Source organism: Somniosus microcephalus, chromosome 19 (assembly GCF_052327205.1).
Source record: "Somniosus microcephalus isolate GS21.2 chromosome 19, FLI_Smic_1.0, whole genome shotgun sequence".
In the NCBI taxonomy this organism is placed as follows: domain Eukaryota; kingdom Metazoa; phylum Chordata; class Chondrichthyes; order Squaliformes; family Somniosidae; genus Somniosus; species Somniosus microcephalus.
This window is the reverse complement of record NC_141005.1, coordinates 37,877,153-37,896,977: the sequence shown is the minus strand read 5'-3', so window position 1 is coordinate 37,896,977 and position 19,825 is coordinate 37,877,153. Positions and strand designations below refer to the sequence as shown.

The 19,825-nt window shown below is 41.8% G+C and overlaps 1 protein-coding gene across 2 annotated transcripts in view; it reads left to right on the top strand.

Annotated features, from left to right (window-relative positions):
* Nucleotides 1-10,514: 10,514 nt before the first annotated feature.
* LOC147104340 (sarcoplasmic/endoplasmic reticulum calcium ATPase 2) overlaps nucleotides 10,515-19,825 on the top strand; it is a 43,441-nt gene continuing 34,130 nt past the window's right edge. For both annotated transcript variants that reach the window (XR_015072316.1, XM_085961595.1), the window contains exons 1-4: nucleotides 10,515-10,611; nucleotides 12,402-12,487; nucleotides 17,154-17,618; nucleotides 18,778-18,866. Coding sequence is in view for 1 of the 2 variants with exons in the window: in XM_085961595.1 (XP_085817721.1) it covers nucleotides 12,476-12,487; nucleotides 17,154-17,618; nucleotides 18,778-18,866 (566 nt within the window). In the remaining variant the exon portion in view is untranslated. The remainder of the gene's footprint in view (nucleotides 10,612-12,401; nucleotides 12,488-17,153; nucleotides 17,619-18,777; nucleotides 18,867-19,825) is intronic.

Genomic DNA, 19,825 nt, shown 5'->3' with positions numbered 1-19,825 from the left:
GGATCCCTTGGCACTCTGCTGGAGTACATTCAGTCTTGGGTAGAAAAAAAAATCATACTTGATGTATCATAGACGTTGAGTTTCAAAGCAAGCTTTCAGTGTAGGATTTGCAGTGTAAAAATGCCATTTATGTTCACGTATTTATATGGAATGTCGTGGTGAGCAGCGACTTCCACTGAAAAGGAAATGCTGGTGTGTGAATAAGACCGAATTGATGTGAAAGAGGGCATCAGATGATATTGGTCTGGTCCAGACAGAACCAGCTGCTGTTCTAATTTTGTTATGGTGAATAACCATTTCCACTTATGGAAGTCTTATTACAAGCATGTTTGTAGCCTTTTATGAAAAGCGATTCCGTCTCATCGAACCGGTCCTGTCTCGACTGCAGGGCACATGTTGGTGCTTTTTCCAGATGCACGCACACTCCTATTGCTACAGTTCTTGGATATCCAGACTGTCATATGCTTGTAGCTGCAAATATTTTTGCCTGTGCTTAAAGAATTCCTGTAAAGATATTCCTTTCAAGCATGCGTGGGATCCAATTTGAATAGTCCATAGTATGGTCTACTTTCCGTTTGAAATTCCAACTTGATCCAAAATGAAACCAGCATTCCGTTTTCTCTACATTAACTTCAAAACTTCGATTAGATGTTTATTTTATATATTTTTTTAAATTCGACCTGATTTTTGCAATGGGTGGAGCGTAAATTTTGCGACATGTTGGCACATCTTTTTCCACTCTCTTCTAGAATGCAATTGTAATAATGAATTAAGTTTGAGTTCTGCAGTCTGATTTATTTCTGTATGTAATGGAAATGATAGAACAGAATTCAAAATGTATTTTCTTTGGTTCACATTACAGTAAGTGTGTTAAAACTCAGGAATTAAATAAAAATAGGTTAAAATTATTCCATGCTTTCTCATGAGGATTAGTATAATTTTTCTCTCTCTAACTTCAACTGTGTCTCCTTTTTGTTTTCTCCTACAAAAAAGCTGCAAATTGAGTCACTAGCTTTTACTCCAAGCTTGTCTGAATAGCTATGGGAGACTTTGGTCAAATCTGAGATTACATCCCACCCAGTAATTCAAATAAAAATGACAGGGCAGCAGGTTGTCTGATCTACAGCATCATAAGTGAAGTGGGGTGAAGATATTTAACTTTTTAAAAAATTAAAATTGATGACCATCTCTCTCTGCATTCACCTCTCTCTTTGTGCGCCAGATGCAGGCTGGAAAATACATTTGGCGCAATTGTCACCATGGCTTGCAAGTTATTATCCCATTGCTCCTGTGGAATTGAGATTGCTGGAAACCAGCTGCTCTCATATGTCCACATTTAAAGCTCCTCACGACATCAGGGGAGCGCATTCAAATAGTTTTCCCATTTTTGGCCTTGCTCATTGTCTGCGTATTGCAATTTGTTCTCTGCTCAAGGGCACAGAAGCTTAGCTTACTTTTCACCCAGTAACTGCCATCAAAGAGAGGGGATTGAAATGTATTTTATACTAAGAGGCATTATCTGCACATGGTTAGAGTTAGTTGCTTTTTAATTCATTGTAATCTCCTCCGAAATCAAATAGCTGACATTTTGACTAGAAGTTGCTCTGAAATTTGCTAATGGCGCTTATTTGGTGGCTTAATAAGAAACCTGCCCTTATTGGGGAAATTCCTTGCTGGCTGTAGAGCTGATTGGTAGATACTTTACTTTTGAATCTTGAGTTTTGTAAATCAGATGTTTATAAATAGTTATTGCAAAAGATCCACTGATTATAGCATTTTAATAGCGGTCTGTAATGGAAGTTGCTTTGTGGTTTGTGCCTACTTGTATTGGTTATGACATAATGCAAATGACATTTCATATTGCAGATGTAGCAGCTGATGGTGCTAATCTTCTAGTGTGACATTAGTATGTTCACTGAACTCTCTGTCCCTGATGCAGTTTAAAAGTTTAATCGCTTCAGTAATATTATCTATTCCCTATTTGACAAAATTAAAATTAAGCAATCAGTCATGTGCTGCGACTTAGCAAAGCAATATGCATAGGGGTGGGGGAGAAAGGCTCGTTCTGCTTTTTGAGTGTTTTTAATGGAATGCATAAATGGAATACTTGCTCATTTTGCACCCAAGGATTTCTGCTCCATCATTTAGTACCTGGTGGAGTTGGGGCATTGCAGGGAGCAGCCAGCAAAAAGCTGAATGGTGATTTAGCGACTTTGGAAATGTGTTTAATTCTACCGTAGAGTGATGAATGTCCACCTTACTTCTGAGAAGGAGATGAGAGCCAGATTCTGAAAAGAACTCCTTTTTTAAATTTTCATACCTGCAGAACAGAGTGTCCTCCTGCAGTATGCCAACACTAGTTTTGTGCTGGTTTAAAGTCCACGGCCGTACGGCCAATTTGCTGTGATTCTCCTTTGGTTTAGTATAATGTGCTTTAGTTATGAGTATTATAGATCCAAGGCTTGTAGGTCAAGATAAAGCAGCATCTGTTGCTTGCTTAATGTAGTTTTTACTAATTCTCAGGTTAAAATTGCATGTTGAAATGTTACTAACATGGGGCTTGTATCTTTTCATGGATCTCATCATATGATTGGATTTACATTCACTAATGGTAGATGACTGCCTTCAGTACCATGAGCGAATGTAATTATTGCTGGACACATGGGTGTTGAGCAGCTGATGGCACTGCAGAATATAAACTCGCATGTCTACTCTAACTCATGGCAGGAAAGACCTGGCATTGCTGCTTCCCACGCTGCGCTCATTAAACACACTTAGCTGGATCATCATGTCAGCATTCTTATGTTGGGCTGTAAAATTACATTGCAGTGCAGTCACGCAAGGTGCATTGAACAGACTGCATTTCTTCGTTGACCCATTTATTGTAATTTTTTTTTAATGGAAAAACCTTTGATACAGGCTTGTGCCTCTGCATCGCAGCCCATCCTGCAAGGCAGTTGCTGAAAAGGAAACCCAGTTTTCTTTGCAGAGACAGGGTGTATGCTTTCTGAATTCACCTCTGACCCCCCTGCCCTCTCCCCCCCAGGGTCTATTGGCGAGCAAAGACACGAGTCAGTATAAATGTGGGAGAGCAACGCATGGCGGGCAGTTTTCGATCGCTCTTCCCAAAACTTAGTGCAAAAGTAAAACCACACATAATTAAAGCTTACTCTCTTTTTCTCTCCTGCCCCCTCCCCCAACTTCCCCAGCATATTTTTGTTCTGGTAAGATAATATATCAAATGTACATCAACTCATTGAGAGGAAAGTGTGAATTTATCAACTTTGCTGTTTGCAGCTTTTGTACACAATCGTCGTTCGTGTGACCTTGAGGGAGCGGGCATGCAAACTATTGATGGAATTTTGTGTTTGTGAGGAAGCAGAAAATGCTTTTTGTTGGATCTCATTCTGGCAGCTGCAAAAAGTGGTGTATTTTTAGATGGCTGAATTCCAGTTGACCAAATTCCCACCTGTTGGCCACCTGCGGGCATATGTCCAGGTATTAATGTCGATTGGGAAACCAAAGTGTATTTATTTCAAATTCATTCTTAACATTCAATTTTATAGATTTTTTTTTTCCCGTACAGTTTAGGTGCTTCAAATTTCTCTTGGGGTTATTGATCCGAGTGATTTGGGAAGGGGGAAATTCGGTCAGTGTGCAGCAATGTTCCCTTTAAGCTGTGCAGTCCTCTGGAGCTCCCATACAGCCAGTTCACTGGCTTTTAAATGCAAAAACCGCACGCACGGCTTTTTAAATGGACTGCGCAGCCTGTTAAAGGGAACATTGGTGTACAGTGGTGACACCATCTTACCCGTGTAAAGCATGCTTGGTGCTATATGTAAATTTTCATTTTGAGAAGTGGTTCTGGGGCAGTATCTCAGGGGCCCAGTGATGCAGGTACCACACCGTTAATATGGTGGAGTAGATTTCATACCAGCTGGAACAACTAAAGGGTGTGTGCAATTCACAGCTGCCTCTGGCAGCAGCACCTTTTATAATAACCGGGGCAGGGACGCAGAGGCTTGTACGAGCACAAAACTGCTTCCCTATCCTGTGCAGATGTGCTGATCTGCTCAGCCTCGGTAACCAGAAAACCCGGAGTCTCTGGACACATTAACTCGCTGCTTGGAGCCTCCCTGCCTCCGGAGGTACCCATAGAATTCCTCTTGGTGTGTTTTGAGTCTCTAGCAACAATAGTGCTGCTTCACTTTGTTACAGTGAGGAATGGTAAAGTAAAACACTATCTAGACTTTCCCTGCTGTTGGTTACATGGTGTAGAATTTTAATCCAGTGTTTAGGTAGATGTTGGTAACCAGGAAGTAGCCTCCTACAGGGACAGTTTCTCCCCCTGCCCAGAGACTGCAAATCAATTAGTTTTTACTAGAATGCTACATGTGGACCCAAATGTTTTTTGGGTGCAGGAAGAATGGAGTAGCTGGAAGAAAGGCAAGAATCTGGCACTTCTCTCTCACCCTCCAAGTTTCCTCCAGTCTTCTGTTAATCTGCAGTTTCTCTCCAATGCCCTCACCTTTATTTTTTTCCCACCAGATCTACTTTGATCTTCTCCCCATCCTCCTCCGCTGGGACTGCCCTTGTGGGTTCCTAGCTATGCTGCCACCTGAAGTCACCTACAGGTCTATCCTAGGCCCGCTTCTGTTCCTCACCTACATGCTACCCCTTGGTGACTTCATCCACAGGGATAAGGTCATCTACAGGAAACACACTCTTAACCAGCAAAATTCAGGAGTAGGTTCAGGTAAGTATTACTATATATTACAGGTAGACTATCCTTTATCCGAAAACCTCGGGACCAGCCGTGTTTCGGATTTCGGAAGGTGGGTCGGCGTGGGCGTCGGCGGGGGTCCGCGGGGGGGGTCCGCAGTCGTGGCTTGTCTGTCGCTGCTGGCCTGGAATGCAATGAAGTTCTGCATTACCACCAACAGGTCGTCGTGCTCGGTCGGAACAGGGGCCGGCACCGCCGCGGGCTCAGAGCTCTCGTTGCTTTCGAGCCTTTGGAAGAGAGTCGGGGGTCGGCGGGGGGTCGTGCGCACGACCCTCTGCTCAGCGTGCGGGGGTCGGGGTCGGCGGGGGGTCGTGCGCCACTCTGGTCGTGTCGTGCGCACGACTTACGCTGACCGAAAAAACCTTCGGGTTTTTAGAGGGTTTCGGTTTTCGGAAGTTCGGATAAAGGGTAGTCTACCTGTAGTGGCCGTGTAACCGGGGTTCCTGGATCTGTGGCCATGTAACCAGAGTTCCTGCACCTGTGGCCGTGCAACAGGGACTCCTGGATCTGTGGCCGTGTAACTGGGACTCCAGCACAAGTGCTGTGTAACCAGGGCTCCTGCACTTGTGGCCGTGTACGGGGCTCTCGTACCTTGGTAAGTATACCTCTCTGTAATCCGGACTTTTTGATCAACCGGCACCATGCCGGTCCCGTCGGTGTCGGATAAGAGTTTCCTGTATATGTGAATAAGTCAAAACTTCCTCCAACTGAACTAAGGCTGTTGTATTCCGTCACTGCCACTAATTCCAACCCCCTCCCTGGCCACTTGGTTAGCTGAACCACGCCGTGCAAAACCTTGGCATCTTGTTCAACCCACAGCTGAGCTTTAAACTCTACTTACCATCTATCACAAAAATCACTTATTTCCACATTTGTAGCGTTATGCCTCTGTCCATGCTTTTGTTACCTCTAGACTTGATTTCTTTAATGTCCTTTTATCCTGGCATCCCATGCTTCACCCTCCAACAAACTCCAACTTGACCAAACGCAGCTGTCCAATTTCAGTTCTGATCTGCCTTACCCCTGTCCTTGCTGATCTATACTGCCTGATCCCCAAATATTAAAATTAAAATCCTCATCCTTCTCTTCACATCCCTGCATGGCCTCGTCCCAGCCCAACTCTAATCTCTTCCAGCCTTGTATCCCCTCTTGCATCCTTTGGCCTTCTGACTCTCTACCTTTGTGCATTCCCCCACTCCCTTTGCCCCACCATTGGTGGTTAAAGTCTTCAGCGGCTTTGGCCCCTTTCTCTGAAACTCCCTACCTAAAGCCCTGCACCTCTTCAACGCTCATTCTTTAAAAATCTTCAAAAACCATCGTTTCCACCAAGCACTTGGTTGCCTGGCCTCATCTCTCCTTCCATGGCTTGACGACTGTTTCTCCGCCTTTTTTCCATGTCTTGGTATTATGTAAATGCAAGTTTTATTGTTCCTACCAAAGCCTGTGTATTACATTGTGTCCTTTGAGTTGTACAGGGCATTACATGTTGAATTGTGTTGGACTTTGTGTAAAGAAAAGCTGTGTTTTGAATTCTAATAATTACATGGCATAAATGTACACTAATGTAGGATAAGGATAGTTACACTGGCTGAACAGCTTTTAGATCAAGCACAATGCTGTATGCAAAAATGGTATATGTAGTTTAGCAACATCAGTAAACCCGGAAGTAGAAAATATTTGGTACCATTTTTAGTGTGTTTGGTGTAATTGGACACATTGGAGATGTGAATTAAATTGGGAAAGGTTCCAATTACATAGGAATACCGAGAACAATTTGACTTTTCCAGTGTATTTTGAAAATATAACGGTGCCTCTGAACTTGGGGAGGGCAAATTCCGTTGCTCAGACTTGGCTGATAAAATGTCTTTTTTTGGTCTTATTTCCTTCTACCTTCCCTCCGGTGGAAATTCTAATTGCCCTGCCTGTTCATCATAGTTAAATCCTAGCAATAACTTTATTAAATTTAAAGACTTGGTGGTGGGGGGGGTTTGCACCTTGTAAGTGCAGAAGGGTATTAGATTTTAGATGCAAGACAGACTTGCATTTAGAAAGGCTTATTACATTTCTCTGTAATGTCTCAAGTGCAGGGAGTTGTTATGTAGGCAAACACAGCATTCATTATGTATACAGCAAGACCATGCAAACAGCAATGGGCTGAATGACCAGTTAACCCAATTGTTTTGCTGATGCTGGTTGAAAGAGGAATGCTGGTCAGGGCAGTGGGACAATTTCCTTTGAATGTTGCTGTGCGATCTTTAATATCGACCAACACAACAGGAAAATGGAGCTCTTGTTTAACATCTCACCTGAAGAATGGCACTTTAAGCAATGCAGCATTACCTCCGCGTCGGCCTAGGTTATGTGCTCAAGTCCTGGTGTCGGGTGTAGGATTGAGGCAAGAATGAAGTGCTATTTATTATAGTTGTAATAAGTTTAGAGAGAGTAAGATAGATAAGCTAAATACGTGGCTTGAGCAGTGGTGCAAGGGAGAGGGATTTAAATTCTTGAGGCATTGGAACCAGTTCTTGGGGAGGAGTGACCTGTACCAAGGGGACGGTCTACACCTGAACTGTGAGGGAGCCGATGTCCTCGGGGTAATATTTTCTAGGGCGGTTCGGGAGGATTTAAACTAATTTGGCAGGGGGATGGGAACCTAGATAGTGGAAAAGAGGGAAGTCATATGAAGTCAGAAATAGATGGTAGAAAGGTGAGAAGCAATAAGCAAAGGAGAGAAACACAAAGGGCCAAACTAATTCATAGAGAGTGTGAAAAAAGCAAGCCTGAAGGCTTTGTATCTTAATGCTAGAAGCATTAGGAACAAGGTGGATGAATTAGTTGTGGAAATAGAGGTAAACAAGTATGATTTGATTGGGATTACAGAAACGTGGCTGCAGGGTGGGCAAGGCTGGGAACTTAACATCCAGGGATATACAATATTTAGGAAGGATCGGCAAAAAGGTAGGGGAGGTGGGGTAGCATTGCTGGTAAAGGAGGGGATTAATGCAATGGAAAGGAAGGATATTAACTCGGATGAAACGGAATCTGTATGGGTAGAAATGAGAAATAGCAAGGGGAGGAAAACGTTAGTGGGTGTGATATATAGACCTCCAAATAGTAATATGGAGGTGAGGGAAGGCATAAAAAGGGAAATTAGAGAAGCGTGCGATAAGAGCACAGCTGTCATCATGGGTGACTTTAATTTACATATTGATTGGACTACCCAAATTAGTAAAAATTCTGAGGAGGAGGAATTCCTGGAATGTTTTCGGGACGGTTATCTGGACCAATATGTCGAGGAGCCGACTCGAGATCAGGCCATTTTAGACTGGGTATTGTGCAATGAGAAGGGACTTATCAACAATCTTCTTGTACGAGGCCCCTTGGGTCAGAGCGATCATAATATGATCGAGCTCTCAGTCGAGATGGAGAGTGAGGAAATTGAATCAGAGACTAAGGTCCAGAACTTAAATAAAGGGAATTACGAGGGTATGAGACGGGAATTGGGTAAGATTGATTGGGTGGTGTTTCTGGGGGGATTGACAGTGGATAGACAATGGCAAGCATTCAAAGATAGAATGGAAGAATTCCAGAACATGTTTATACCGGTTTGGCATAAAAATAAACCTAAAAAGGTGGCTCAACCGTGGATAACGAGGGAAATTAGGGACAGCATAAAATCAAAAAAAAGGGCATATCAACTGGCAAAAAAAAGCACCAGACTGGAAGATTGGGGGCAGTACAAGATACAGCAAAAGAGGACAAAGGGATTAATCAGGAAGGGGAAAATAGAATACGAAAGTAAACTTGCAGCAAACATAAAGACAGACTGCAAAAGCTTTTATCGGTATATCAGGAGGAAAAGACTGGTAAAATCCCAAGTCGGTCCCTTGCAGTCCGATTCGGGAGAATATATAATGGAGAATAAGGAAATGGCAGACCAATTAAACTCATACTTTGGTTCTGTATTCACAAAGGAGGACACAAATAACCTCCCAGGAATATCGGCAAACATAGGGACTAATGAGAGGGAGGAGCTGACAGAAATTAGTATCTCTAGGGATATGGTGTTGGGTAAGTTGAGGGGACTGAAGGCCGACAAATCCCCGGGGCCTGATAAACTACATCCTAGGGTACTTAAGGAGGTGGCCCTGGAGATAGCAGATGCTCTAAGGATCATCTTCCGGAACTCCATTGACTCGGGAACAGTACCCGTGGATTGGAGGGTAGCTAATGTTACCCCAATATTTAAAAAGGGGGGTAGAGAGAAAGCAGGGAATTATAGACCAGTAAGCCTTACATCGGTTGTGGGCAAAATGCTAAGGATAAAATAGCGGAGCACTTGACAAATGGGGAAAGGATCGGACAGAGTCAACATGGATTTACAAAGGGTAAATCGTGTTTGACTAATCTGCTGGAATTTTTTGAGGAAGTAACTGGTAAAATAGATGGGGGAGAGCCAGTGGATGTGGTGTACCTTGACTTCCAGAAAGCCTTCGATAAGGTTCCACACAAAAGATTATCATGCAAAATTAAGGCTCATGGGATTGGGGGCAAAGTATTAACGTGGATAGAGAACTGGCTGGCGGATAGAAAACAGAGAGTTGGAATAAACGGCTCGTTTTCGGAGTGGCAGGCAGTGACCAGCGGGGTGCTGCAAGGATCTGTCCTGGGACCCCAGCTGTTCACAATATATATAAATGATCTGGATCAGGGAATTGGATGCAATATTTCCAAATTCGCTGACGACACTAAACTAGGAGGAGGGGTGGGCTCTGATGAGGATGTCAGGAGGCTACAGTGCGATTTGGACAGGTTGGGGGAATGGGCGGATACGTGGCAGATGCACTATAATGTGGATAAATGCGAGGTTATCCACTTTGGGGGTAAAAACAGGAGGGTAGATTATTATCTAAATGGCAATAGATTGGGAGATGGGGAAGTGCAGAGGGACCTGGGTGTTCTTGTGCACCAGTCACTGAAGGAGAGCATGCAGGTGCAACAGGCGATTAAGAAGGCAAATGGTATGTTGGCCTTCATATCAAGGGGGTTCGAGTATAGGAATAGGGATACCTTACTACAGCTGTACAAGGTGCTGGTGAGACCGCATCTGGAGTATTGTGTACAGTTTTGGTCGCCCCATCTGCGGAAGGATGTTCTTGCCATGGAAAGAGTGCAACGGCGATTCACCAGGCTGATACCTGGAATGGCGGGAATGACCTACGAGGAGAGATTGAATAGTTTGGGCTTGTACTCACTGGAGTTTAGAAGATTGAGAGGGGATCTCATCGAAACATATAAAATTATGGCAGGCCTGGACAGGCTGAATTCAGAGAGAATGTTTCCAATGGCAGGGGAGCACAGAACCAGGGGCCACAGTCTAAAAATAGCGGGCAAATCATTTAAAACAGAGATGAGGAAGAATTTCTTCACTCAAAGAGTGGTGAGCCTGTGGAATTCCCTGCCACAGAGGGCTGTGAAGGCTAATTCAATAAATATTTTCAAGAGAGAATTGGATATATTTCTGAAGGCTAAGGGGATTAAGGGTTACGGAGAAAAGGCGGGGACGGGGTACTGAACTGGTAAGATCAGCTAAGATCTCAGACGAAGATCAGCCATGATCTCATTGAATGGCGGAGCAGGCTCGAAGGGCCGAATGGCCTACTCCTGTTCCTATCTCTATGTTTCTATGTAAGAAGACTAAAGACACTGATCTGAAATTTAATGCTTTTTTTTTTGTCTTTCCGCAGTTGGTGACAAGGTCCCTGCTGACATCCGATTGACTTCAATTAAATCAACAACCCTAAGAGTAGATCAGTCTATTCTTACAGGTAATGTGCAAGTCATGCTTGCTTTTCAAAGGGTTATGTAGGTTTATTGTATAACTTGATTTCTTGTCTACAAATTCAACTGTCATTCCTTTGAGAAGTGGTATTTTAAATTGTTTTGTTTTCATCCTTTTATAAAGTTAACTGTCAAAATGTTCAAGTGAGCAGAATTTAATACTTAATGGCGTTGTGTGTATAAAGACCCAGTTATACCAGCACCTGAAATGAATCCCTACCAGTTTCTTTATGCTTTGTGTAATCTTCCAAATGGATGTTGGATCCAAATGCTGAATGGCCATGTTTGAAACACTAAATACCATGTACTCTGCCAAGACTCTCACCACCTGAGCATATTTCAGGTCAACTGGTCATGCCCAGTAAGCAGTTTGAGCTCCACTTCTGAATCTTCCGTCTTTATAAAAAAAAAAAAAAACCTCTTGTTCTCTCGCACTAAGGTTAGGGTGCGCTAGGCTATTTTTTTTAATGCTTTTTCCCATTTCTCCAAACTTCAATCCTAGAACAGGAAGATGAATACAGCACAGTCATTCTAGTGTTAGTTCCACTTTGATTATATGCTAGATAATTTTTATTTTGCCAGTGGGGTTTCATTTTGGGGCATGCCTGGAAGACGTCTTGTAAATAGGTAATGATTATGCTACATGCACCTCCCTGTTTTAGAATTGACGGTTTAAAGGGAGGGTTTATCGTGTATATACACTTTTTCCTTTTAAATATCAGTTAAATAGTCTGGAGCACCCAAACCTAAGTGCTTCTGCATCCCTCCTGATCAGCTGGGATAACTGATGCCGTGGTGAATGTATTATTCCCCGCAATGCTTGCTTGAGACGGAAGCATACAGCTGCTGAATATTTGGACCTGCATCTGGAATGCAGGTGGGATAGAGAGGTTGCATGACTGTTACAACAGTTGAAATTTCAAGATTTAGAATTTAAAAAAAAAAGCTATTTGATAGATGATTGGCAGAAATGCAACACATGCCAGATACTCTTAATTCAAAGTCGCTTAATTCAAATAATCCAATCATTTGAATATTTTAGCACTAAATTTTGATTTTGTCTAATTTACATTGCTTCAATCAAATTATTGGATCAGTTGAATTCTTCTTAAACACAAAAATTACTTTGCATTATCAGGAGTAGATTGTCAGTGATTCTGATGCCAGTAATGTTAATTCCGCTAAGCTGCTTGCTTTTAAATCTGTGTAATTTTATAATTTCATAGAATCATAGAAATTGACGGCACAGAAGGAGGCCATTCGGCCCATTTTGTCTGCCGGCCGATAAAGAGCTTTCCAGCCTGATCCCACTTTCCAGCTCTTGGTCCATGGCCTTGTCAGTTATGGCACTTCAAGTGCATATCCCAAGTACTTTTTAAATGCGATGAGGGTTTCTGCCTCTACCACCCTTTCAGTTAGTGAGTTTCAGACCCCCACCACCCTTTTGGGTGAAAACATTTCTCCAACACCCCTCTAATCCTTCTACCAATTACTTAAATCTATGTAAAACACTCAAAACTATTCCTTTTTTTAAAAAAAAAAGGCAAACTGGACACAGACCTGTTCAAGAATTATTAAATGTTTTCACAAACAATGGGTTATGAGACCTGTTGTTGTGAGTCATGAGGTCTATTTACAGTGGTTGTGGAATAAATGTGATATTTACAGTCTCACACTGATTGCATATTTCAGTATAGATGGCCTCTTGCAGGAGACTCCTTGCATCAGGGTGACAATGTTAAGTAATTATTTATCATGTGTACTTCCTCTTCCCTAGGTGAATCTGTATCGATCATCAAACACACCGACCCAGTACCTGACCCTCGTGCTGTGAATCAGGATAAAAAGAACATGCTTTTTTCTGTAAGCTACTTTACAATGTCTGGATTTTAGCACGGAATACTAAAAGTTAACTTCTTAAGAATAGAGATAGGTTAGAGGCTACACCTTCAAACTGACACAACCCGATTAGAACCCTCATCTCCATTTCAATTGCATTTTTATATATTTTTTAAAACCCCACCTTTACCCCTCAATTATCCAATCGATGGTTATAATGAAATTCTCTCATTAGCTGGCTACTGTGATTTTTTAGTGCAGTGTAATTTTGAATGGAACTTTAAAACTGTATTTGAAGTTGAGGATAGTTGGGAAAAAGACTTGGACAAATCAGATTTTTGGAACTTTCCCAATAGTTCTGTTGACCCCTCCCCTGCCCCGGTAGACAGGAATTAGTGGTGCACACTAGTTCCAGTACTGCTGCACTCGACGTTGCTGTCTTCACATACAAAGGGAAAGCCACTCAGTATAAAGAGGGTAGCTCTTAATTTCTTGGCATTAGTCCTCATCGGTTTGGCCCAGGATTTTGTACTGTAGGATTGACCTGCTGCCATAATCCTCTGGACGATGTTCAGATGCTGTTGAATGTTAACACATTTTTAATATTTTGACCTTTTTTGTTACATGTATAGCACTGAATTTTGTAAAGCTGCCACTTTTACAAGGGTGGAGGGGAAATGAAAGTAATCATGTTTAGCTTTTTCTTTTCAAATACAGAGACTACAACGGAAAACCTTAATTGCTTCCTTAAGCTGCTCTTGTATTGCTGTGCTCACGCCGCCAGCTCCTGACACACAGCTGGCGACAGCACCAAAGTCCTGAATATGGACAGTGGACATACCACACCAACATAAGAGGGGCTTGTCAGAGGGATGAAGACCAGTTGTTGGACCAGATTCGGCTACACGGGAAACCTGTTATTTTTTTTAAAGGAGCCTTCCCAATAGTGGCCTTAGTTAATCTGGCAAGTTTACCTTTCGTGTTGCTGGCCACGCAAGACTTGCATATGGAGCGCTAGCCTATTGGCTTGGGACTGGAGTTGTATGAAAGGATTTTTACTGTTTGAATTGTCTTTTTTAATGCTTTTGTCTGATTGGGGGACATTTCTACGGCTGCAAATAGTTATTGATGCCGTGCCGAAATAATGGTTGGCTCCAGTGAGCTGTACTGCATGATCAGTTTTATCTTGGAGCTTATTAAGGTTTGAATCTTTATTGAAGAGTGAAACAAGGTTCTAGTTTTCTATTCAGTATTCACAACTTGTGTATAGCACAATCAGATACAGAGGAAAACTTCTCCTTACCACTGGTCCAACAACTGGCCTTCATCCCTCTGACAAGCCCCTCTTTTATGCTGGTGTGATATTTCTACTGTTCATATATGCTGTCCTGTATCTGAGTTAACTTTTGAATTTAGTTGCAAATTATGGGCAGTTTTGGATTTCAGCCACTGGGAACATGAATTGGAGCTATCCAAAGACATTTCATTTAGGGCTCCAAACAGCCAACAGAGGTGTCTTTCATCACCTCGGGCTGGATTGAAAACATGTCCTTCAGGTGAAAGCAGTATTCTAACTTTTTTTTAATGCTGATTAGAAATGGAAGCTACTGCTGTAATGGGTTAATAGTAAATAGTTAACTGTGCCTGCGTACTGTATGAACACTGAAAGAGCCTATAGTTGCACTGAACAGTAATTACAGGGCTTAAACCCTCTAATTGTTTTATTAACTTTGCCAAGGAAATACTGATTTATGAGCCCACTGTTTATTTATTGATGGATAGCACTAATTTTGTTCCTGGCTTTTGGCATGGTAGTGTTGTGCTATGACAGTGTGGATAGAGTACAGATTTTAACCTTCACTTGGATTCTGATCTTGGTTTGCTGTCTTATTAGATGCCAGGTGAGTGGGAAATAAATGTCTCTGGCTTTATATAGTATGTTCTATGCAAAGATTTGTTCATGGTCTTTTATTAAGTCTAACTAATTGAATTTAAGTAGCTAAAGCCAATAGCATTTTCTTCCCTAGCAGTAGCAGAGTGTACATAATGCAATGCAACATAAAGCCTTAAAATGTGCTCCTTTGGAATCTAATTAAATGGAGTTTACATCTATAATCCCTTCCGAACTTGCTACATCTATAATCCCTTCCGAACTTGCAACATCATTGGCATTTATTCCTTGGCATGTTAGTCTTTCAGTGTTCTTATATACTCACTCGCGGTATATATTGGATGACTGATCATTCAAGTCCATCTACCCAGAACTCTACAAGCTAGAAGACTAATGTCTTTATATCTCCATGTAAAGTTCAAAACTCCCGGAATGTGTTTTAAGTTTAACCTTGGTTGTACAACACTTGTCATACAAAATCAGGCAAATTAAGGAGGAGGCAGAAAAGAGCTCATCTGTTTGAGATTTTCATTGTCATGTGCATTCCCATGATCTAGCATTTTACACAATAGCACCTTTGCACAATTCTAGCCATTGCATCATTTTATGGACACACGAATGTGTCCGCCAGAAGTAGCCTCTCAACTCTGAATTTTAACCCATTGGTACACTAGAAGGTTATTTTGCTGAGCTGTTTGTTCATGGGGAAGGCATTGATCTTGATGGTTAGACTCTAATTAGTCCAAGCTTCTTGTCTTAGTGGGCCACTTAAGCTACTTTTTTTTAATACTAGCTCTTGTTTTGATTGGATTCCAGAGACCGGCCCCCATTAACCAGTTTGGACCGTTTACCCTTCTTCCAGTGACAGAATTGTAGGCCCACTGTTTTTTGTGCTGGTTCTACTGCCGGGGTAATGGGCTCTGATCTAGTAGTGTAAGTGTGGGGATTTGCTTCATGGAGGATGGTCTCCGTAATCCAATCTAAAAGGTGGCAGTATAAAAGTGGTTTCAGCTGTTTACTCTAGAGCACTGCGGGTCACATTAAAAATCATCTTTTTAGCCAGTCTCCGTTTTTTTTCAGCTTGTCAATTTTGTGGTACTTTGTCTGTTCAGACGCTATTGCTACTGACCTCTATTAAATTCAAAATTAAATTTGTGCAAGTAAAAACGCACACGTCCCCAAGCTAAATTACAGCTTTCAATTAAAAATTAACTTTGTGTAAAAAATGCTGCCAACTAAATTATAAAGTTAAGTCTTTGAATTTGGTGGGATTGATTCAATTTTGGATTTCTGTTTCTGCCTAAATGTATGTCACTGGGCCCAGCAGTTTGGAAAGTTTATGCTTAGCTTCCTCATTGATAGATTTAAGATTTATCCATCAATGAATGGGAACAGACCTTTCCAAACTGCCAGGCCTGCCACATTAAGATGGGTGAGCCTAGAGGCAAAAAGGAAAACCAAAGAAACAGAGCAGCCTACAGGAGGGTGAGTTACCAGGGCTTTGTATGTCAGATAGTCGGGGCTTGAGGATGCTTGTGGTCCACGGACGATGGTGTGAATACCTCCTGTATAAGAAATTCTTCATTTTCTATTGAGCTACTTTGACAGAGATCTCAATCTGGTGCAAGTGGTGTGTAATTGAGAGGCCATTTATGGTAATCATCTCCTTACTCGGCTTCTGCCTGGGGCTACAATGTGGCAGTCACCCATCCCAAGGCTTAACAGTAAGTGTGCTGTAACCACTTGAGTTATGATTAAAACCACCAAACCAATTCATAACCTCAGACCAACTGATTCAAATCCTTCATCAGGACAGTGGCACAAGTCTATAGGTCATCTTTGGATGGGTGGCTGCTGCCACCTTTGTAGTCTTGGATACAAGACCCTTTGGAAAATAGGTACCAGAAATAACCTGGTACTGTTTTGTAACCTGCCTGTATATGTAAATGCTCATGGAATTTTGTGGCTAATTTTTGGGAGAGAAGTGTGTTTGGATGATGCAAATGGTTTGTACTAGTGTTTTGCTTTTCCATTTGGGGGAAAAAAAGTTGTTTTTTCTGGGGTAAGATTGTTTTTTCTTTTAAACCCTCACTATAATAAGACTCTGATCCTAGGATGTGTTATGAATATTATCCCTCTTCTAGATTACATTTCCTTATGGGCAGGTTTAATCCTTTTTTTTAAACAAAAAAATGCAAATGTTTTAGTGAAACTACATTTTTGGTTTTGAACCACTCGTATTTTGCTACTTTGCCTCTAAGTGAAAGTCACCTACACAAGAACATGGATAAAGGGTGAGGAAAAGTCTCTCAAAAAATAATTTTAACGGGGCCAGCAGCCCTTGCAGGTTCTCCATTAATCTCCAGACTTGATTTGAAGGGAAAATTTTAGCTACTTTATTCATTTTTTGAGAATAAAAGTTATCGATGTTGTCAGTAATTCTCTATAAATGATCCTGGTTAATTGGTACTGAATACACAATCAGATTTCTGGGGGCGTCAACCAGCCCAACTGTTCTAGTATGTTCCTTGAACTACATGTGTTTGGCAAGTGGCAGAGATGAAAAGAAAATCTCTGACTACTTGAAATACACATGTTAATCAGCAAATCAAATTACAAATGAAGGGTTTTAACTGAAAGCTTAATCTTTCTTTCTCTTTCAACTGCTAATTAAACTGCTGTGTATTTCCAGCACTTTGTTTTTGACTTTGGCAGATCGGCTGTGCGATTAACACGGTAGGTAAAAGTGGCTAACTCCTCATTTCGAGATGAACATATTGCTTTTTCTCTCGACTTCAGGGTACAAACATTGCAGCTGGTAGGGCAATTGGAGTTGCTGTTGCCACTGGCACAAGCACAGAGATTGGCAAAATTCGTGATGAAATGGCAGCAACTGAACAGGAGAGGACTCCGCTTCAACAGAAACTTGATGAGTTTGGTGAACAGCTCTCCAAGGTTATTTCACTCATCTGTATTGCTGTCTGGATCATAAACATTGGCCACTTCAATGACCCCGTGCATGGTGGCTCCTGGATCCGCGGTGCCGTCTATTACTTTAAGATTGCAGTTGCTCTGGCTGTGGCTGCAATTCCTGAGGGTTTGCCGGCTGTTATTACTACCTGCTTGGCCCTTGGCACTCGGCGTATGGCAAAGAAGAACGCTATTGTGCGGAGTCTGCCATCTGTTGAAACATTGGGTTGCACTTCTGTTATCTGCTCTGACAAAACTGGTACTCTCACTACAAACCAGATGTCCGTCTGCCGGGTAAGTGGTTTTCACTGGTTTTACGTTATTTTCAAATTGACTTATCTTTTTTAATGACTGGTAAAGAGCAGAAACGTGTCTCCACGCTGTTGGCTGCTTGAATAGTTTGGTGGGTGGGGAGAGGAGAAGCTTCTGAACTGTTCGGCTTGCAGCACAGAGGAGACTTTTCATATCTCTGGTGCAGCATTTTATTCGTGCATAATCCTTGCCCCAGTCTGCTTGTGGTTATTGATTTCTAGTGTCTGCATGTCCTTTTGTCCTCCAATTGGCAGTGCACATGGGGATTGTGTGACATCCCCTGGAGAGTTCACTTTAAATGTCATGACGCAAATGTGTAAAATCAATGAAGTGCATTTATCAAACTGAATTATCCATTGTACAATTGAACTTTTGTAATAGAAGCTGATTTATTTGGCATCTCTCTGCCTCTGTCTCTCTTTCTCTCTTTTTCCCTCTCTATCTGTGTGTGTGTGTATGTACTGCAGTGTATGTCATAGCACATTGGTGGTAATTAAAAGCTTGAATTTTTATTTTTAAAAAACGATGGTTGCTTCCTTTTGGTTAGGTGAGGTTTAAGCTTGTGCTGTGTACTGACTGTGTTGAAACCGTTGGAAGAGTTTAAATGAGTTCCATATATTTGTCCTTCACGTGTCTTCTGCAGCTTGTAGGATGTGTGCAAGATTTATGTGTGCTGTCCGACATTCAGAATTGGTTGCTAAAACAGCCCGATTGTTTGCCTCATGGACTAAAAATGGACTCCTCCGGGAGTATGATTTCTCTAGTCCAACATGGTGCAAAGAATCTCTTGACCTACACAGTAAGATTGACACGGCATTCTCCGCTCTCCTGAGGCACTTAAATGGATTTTAAAGCCTGTGCCTATGAGATTAGATTGAGCTTCATTTACTGTATCTCAAAAAGCATATTTAAATATTTCCAGAAAAAGACTGTGCATGTAGCAACAGCGCTAAATTCTAATCTGATATTCTTGCACAGCAGTGCCCTGTTGTGTAAAGGAAGCTTTGTTCATCTGTCAGACAATTCTCTTATCTGAAACATGAGGAGTTTATATCTTGCTAGCCACTTTGATATGCAGTGTTCAACAGCTGACGTGCTATTCTTCACCTAGAGTGTCTGCTACTTTGTGTCATTCCCATAGATGTTCATTGTTGACAAAGTTGAAGGTGACCAGTGTACGCTGAAGGAATTTTCAATAAGTGGCTCCACCTATAGCCCTGAGGGACAAGTGTAAGTACATGTACTCATTCTTTTTCAAAACTTTTTTTCAACCTACAATTTAAGAATTTGCAGTGCTCCATTTAAAAGTATGGATCAGCTGTCTGTGTACTGTAACCTATATTCCTTTTTAAAGTGTGTGTACATGCGTGTAAATATATGCTTGTACTGCAACTAACCTGTTTGATTTATTCTGTTTGCCCCCTGTAAGCAGTTCAATTTCTAACTCCAAATATGGACACAACAAAAATCCGTTGTGCTCGACCAAGTCCAGATACACACACACTATCTCGTTAAGCAGTAGCCATACAGAAAAATAAGCGGTATTTACCAGCTTTTCCTCTGGGTAGAGAGATGACCTGCGTCAATCCTTTCCAAAATACACAAATCTTGTGTCCTGTAGTTTCCGCCAAAAGCCTAAACCACCATCGGCAAAATTGTACCCTGACAAATCAAACACTAAAGAACCCTGGGAATGAACAACTTTTAACCATTTCATTAAGTAAAAAGAAACCAAAAACTTCAGTCATGAAATTAAACCAAATCCTAATCCTACGTGTGTGTATATGTATACACAACTGGGGTACCTCACACCCCACATGCCAAGGGCAATCAGACCTGAAAGCAGCAAAAAATTAATTTTAAGAATGTTTTGATGTCGTGTCACTGAGGAAAATTTGCCACAATTGCACAAAAGCAATTGCCGCTAACCTGGTCCTGGTGTCACTTTCTTCGGAATAGGGTGACGAGGATGGAGTGAAAACCATGTTTGTTGCTCTTACCAAGAAGATATAGTGGGTGCCCCAGATAGCCCAATAACAGCACACAGTGTTAATCCAAGAGAAGGCAAGAAAGACTTGCATTTATGTAGCGCCTTTCACGACCACCGGACGTCTCAAAGCGCTTTACAGCCAATGAAATACTTTTGAAGTGGAGTCACTGTTGTGATGTGGGAAACCTAAACGGGGATA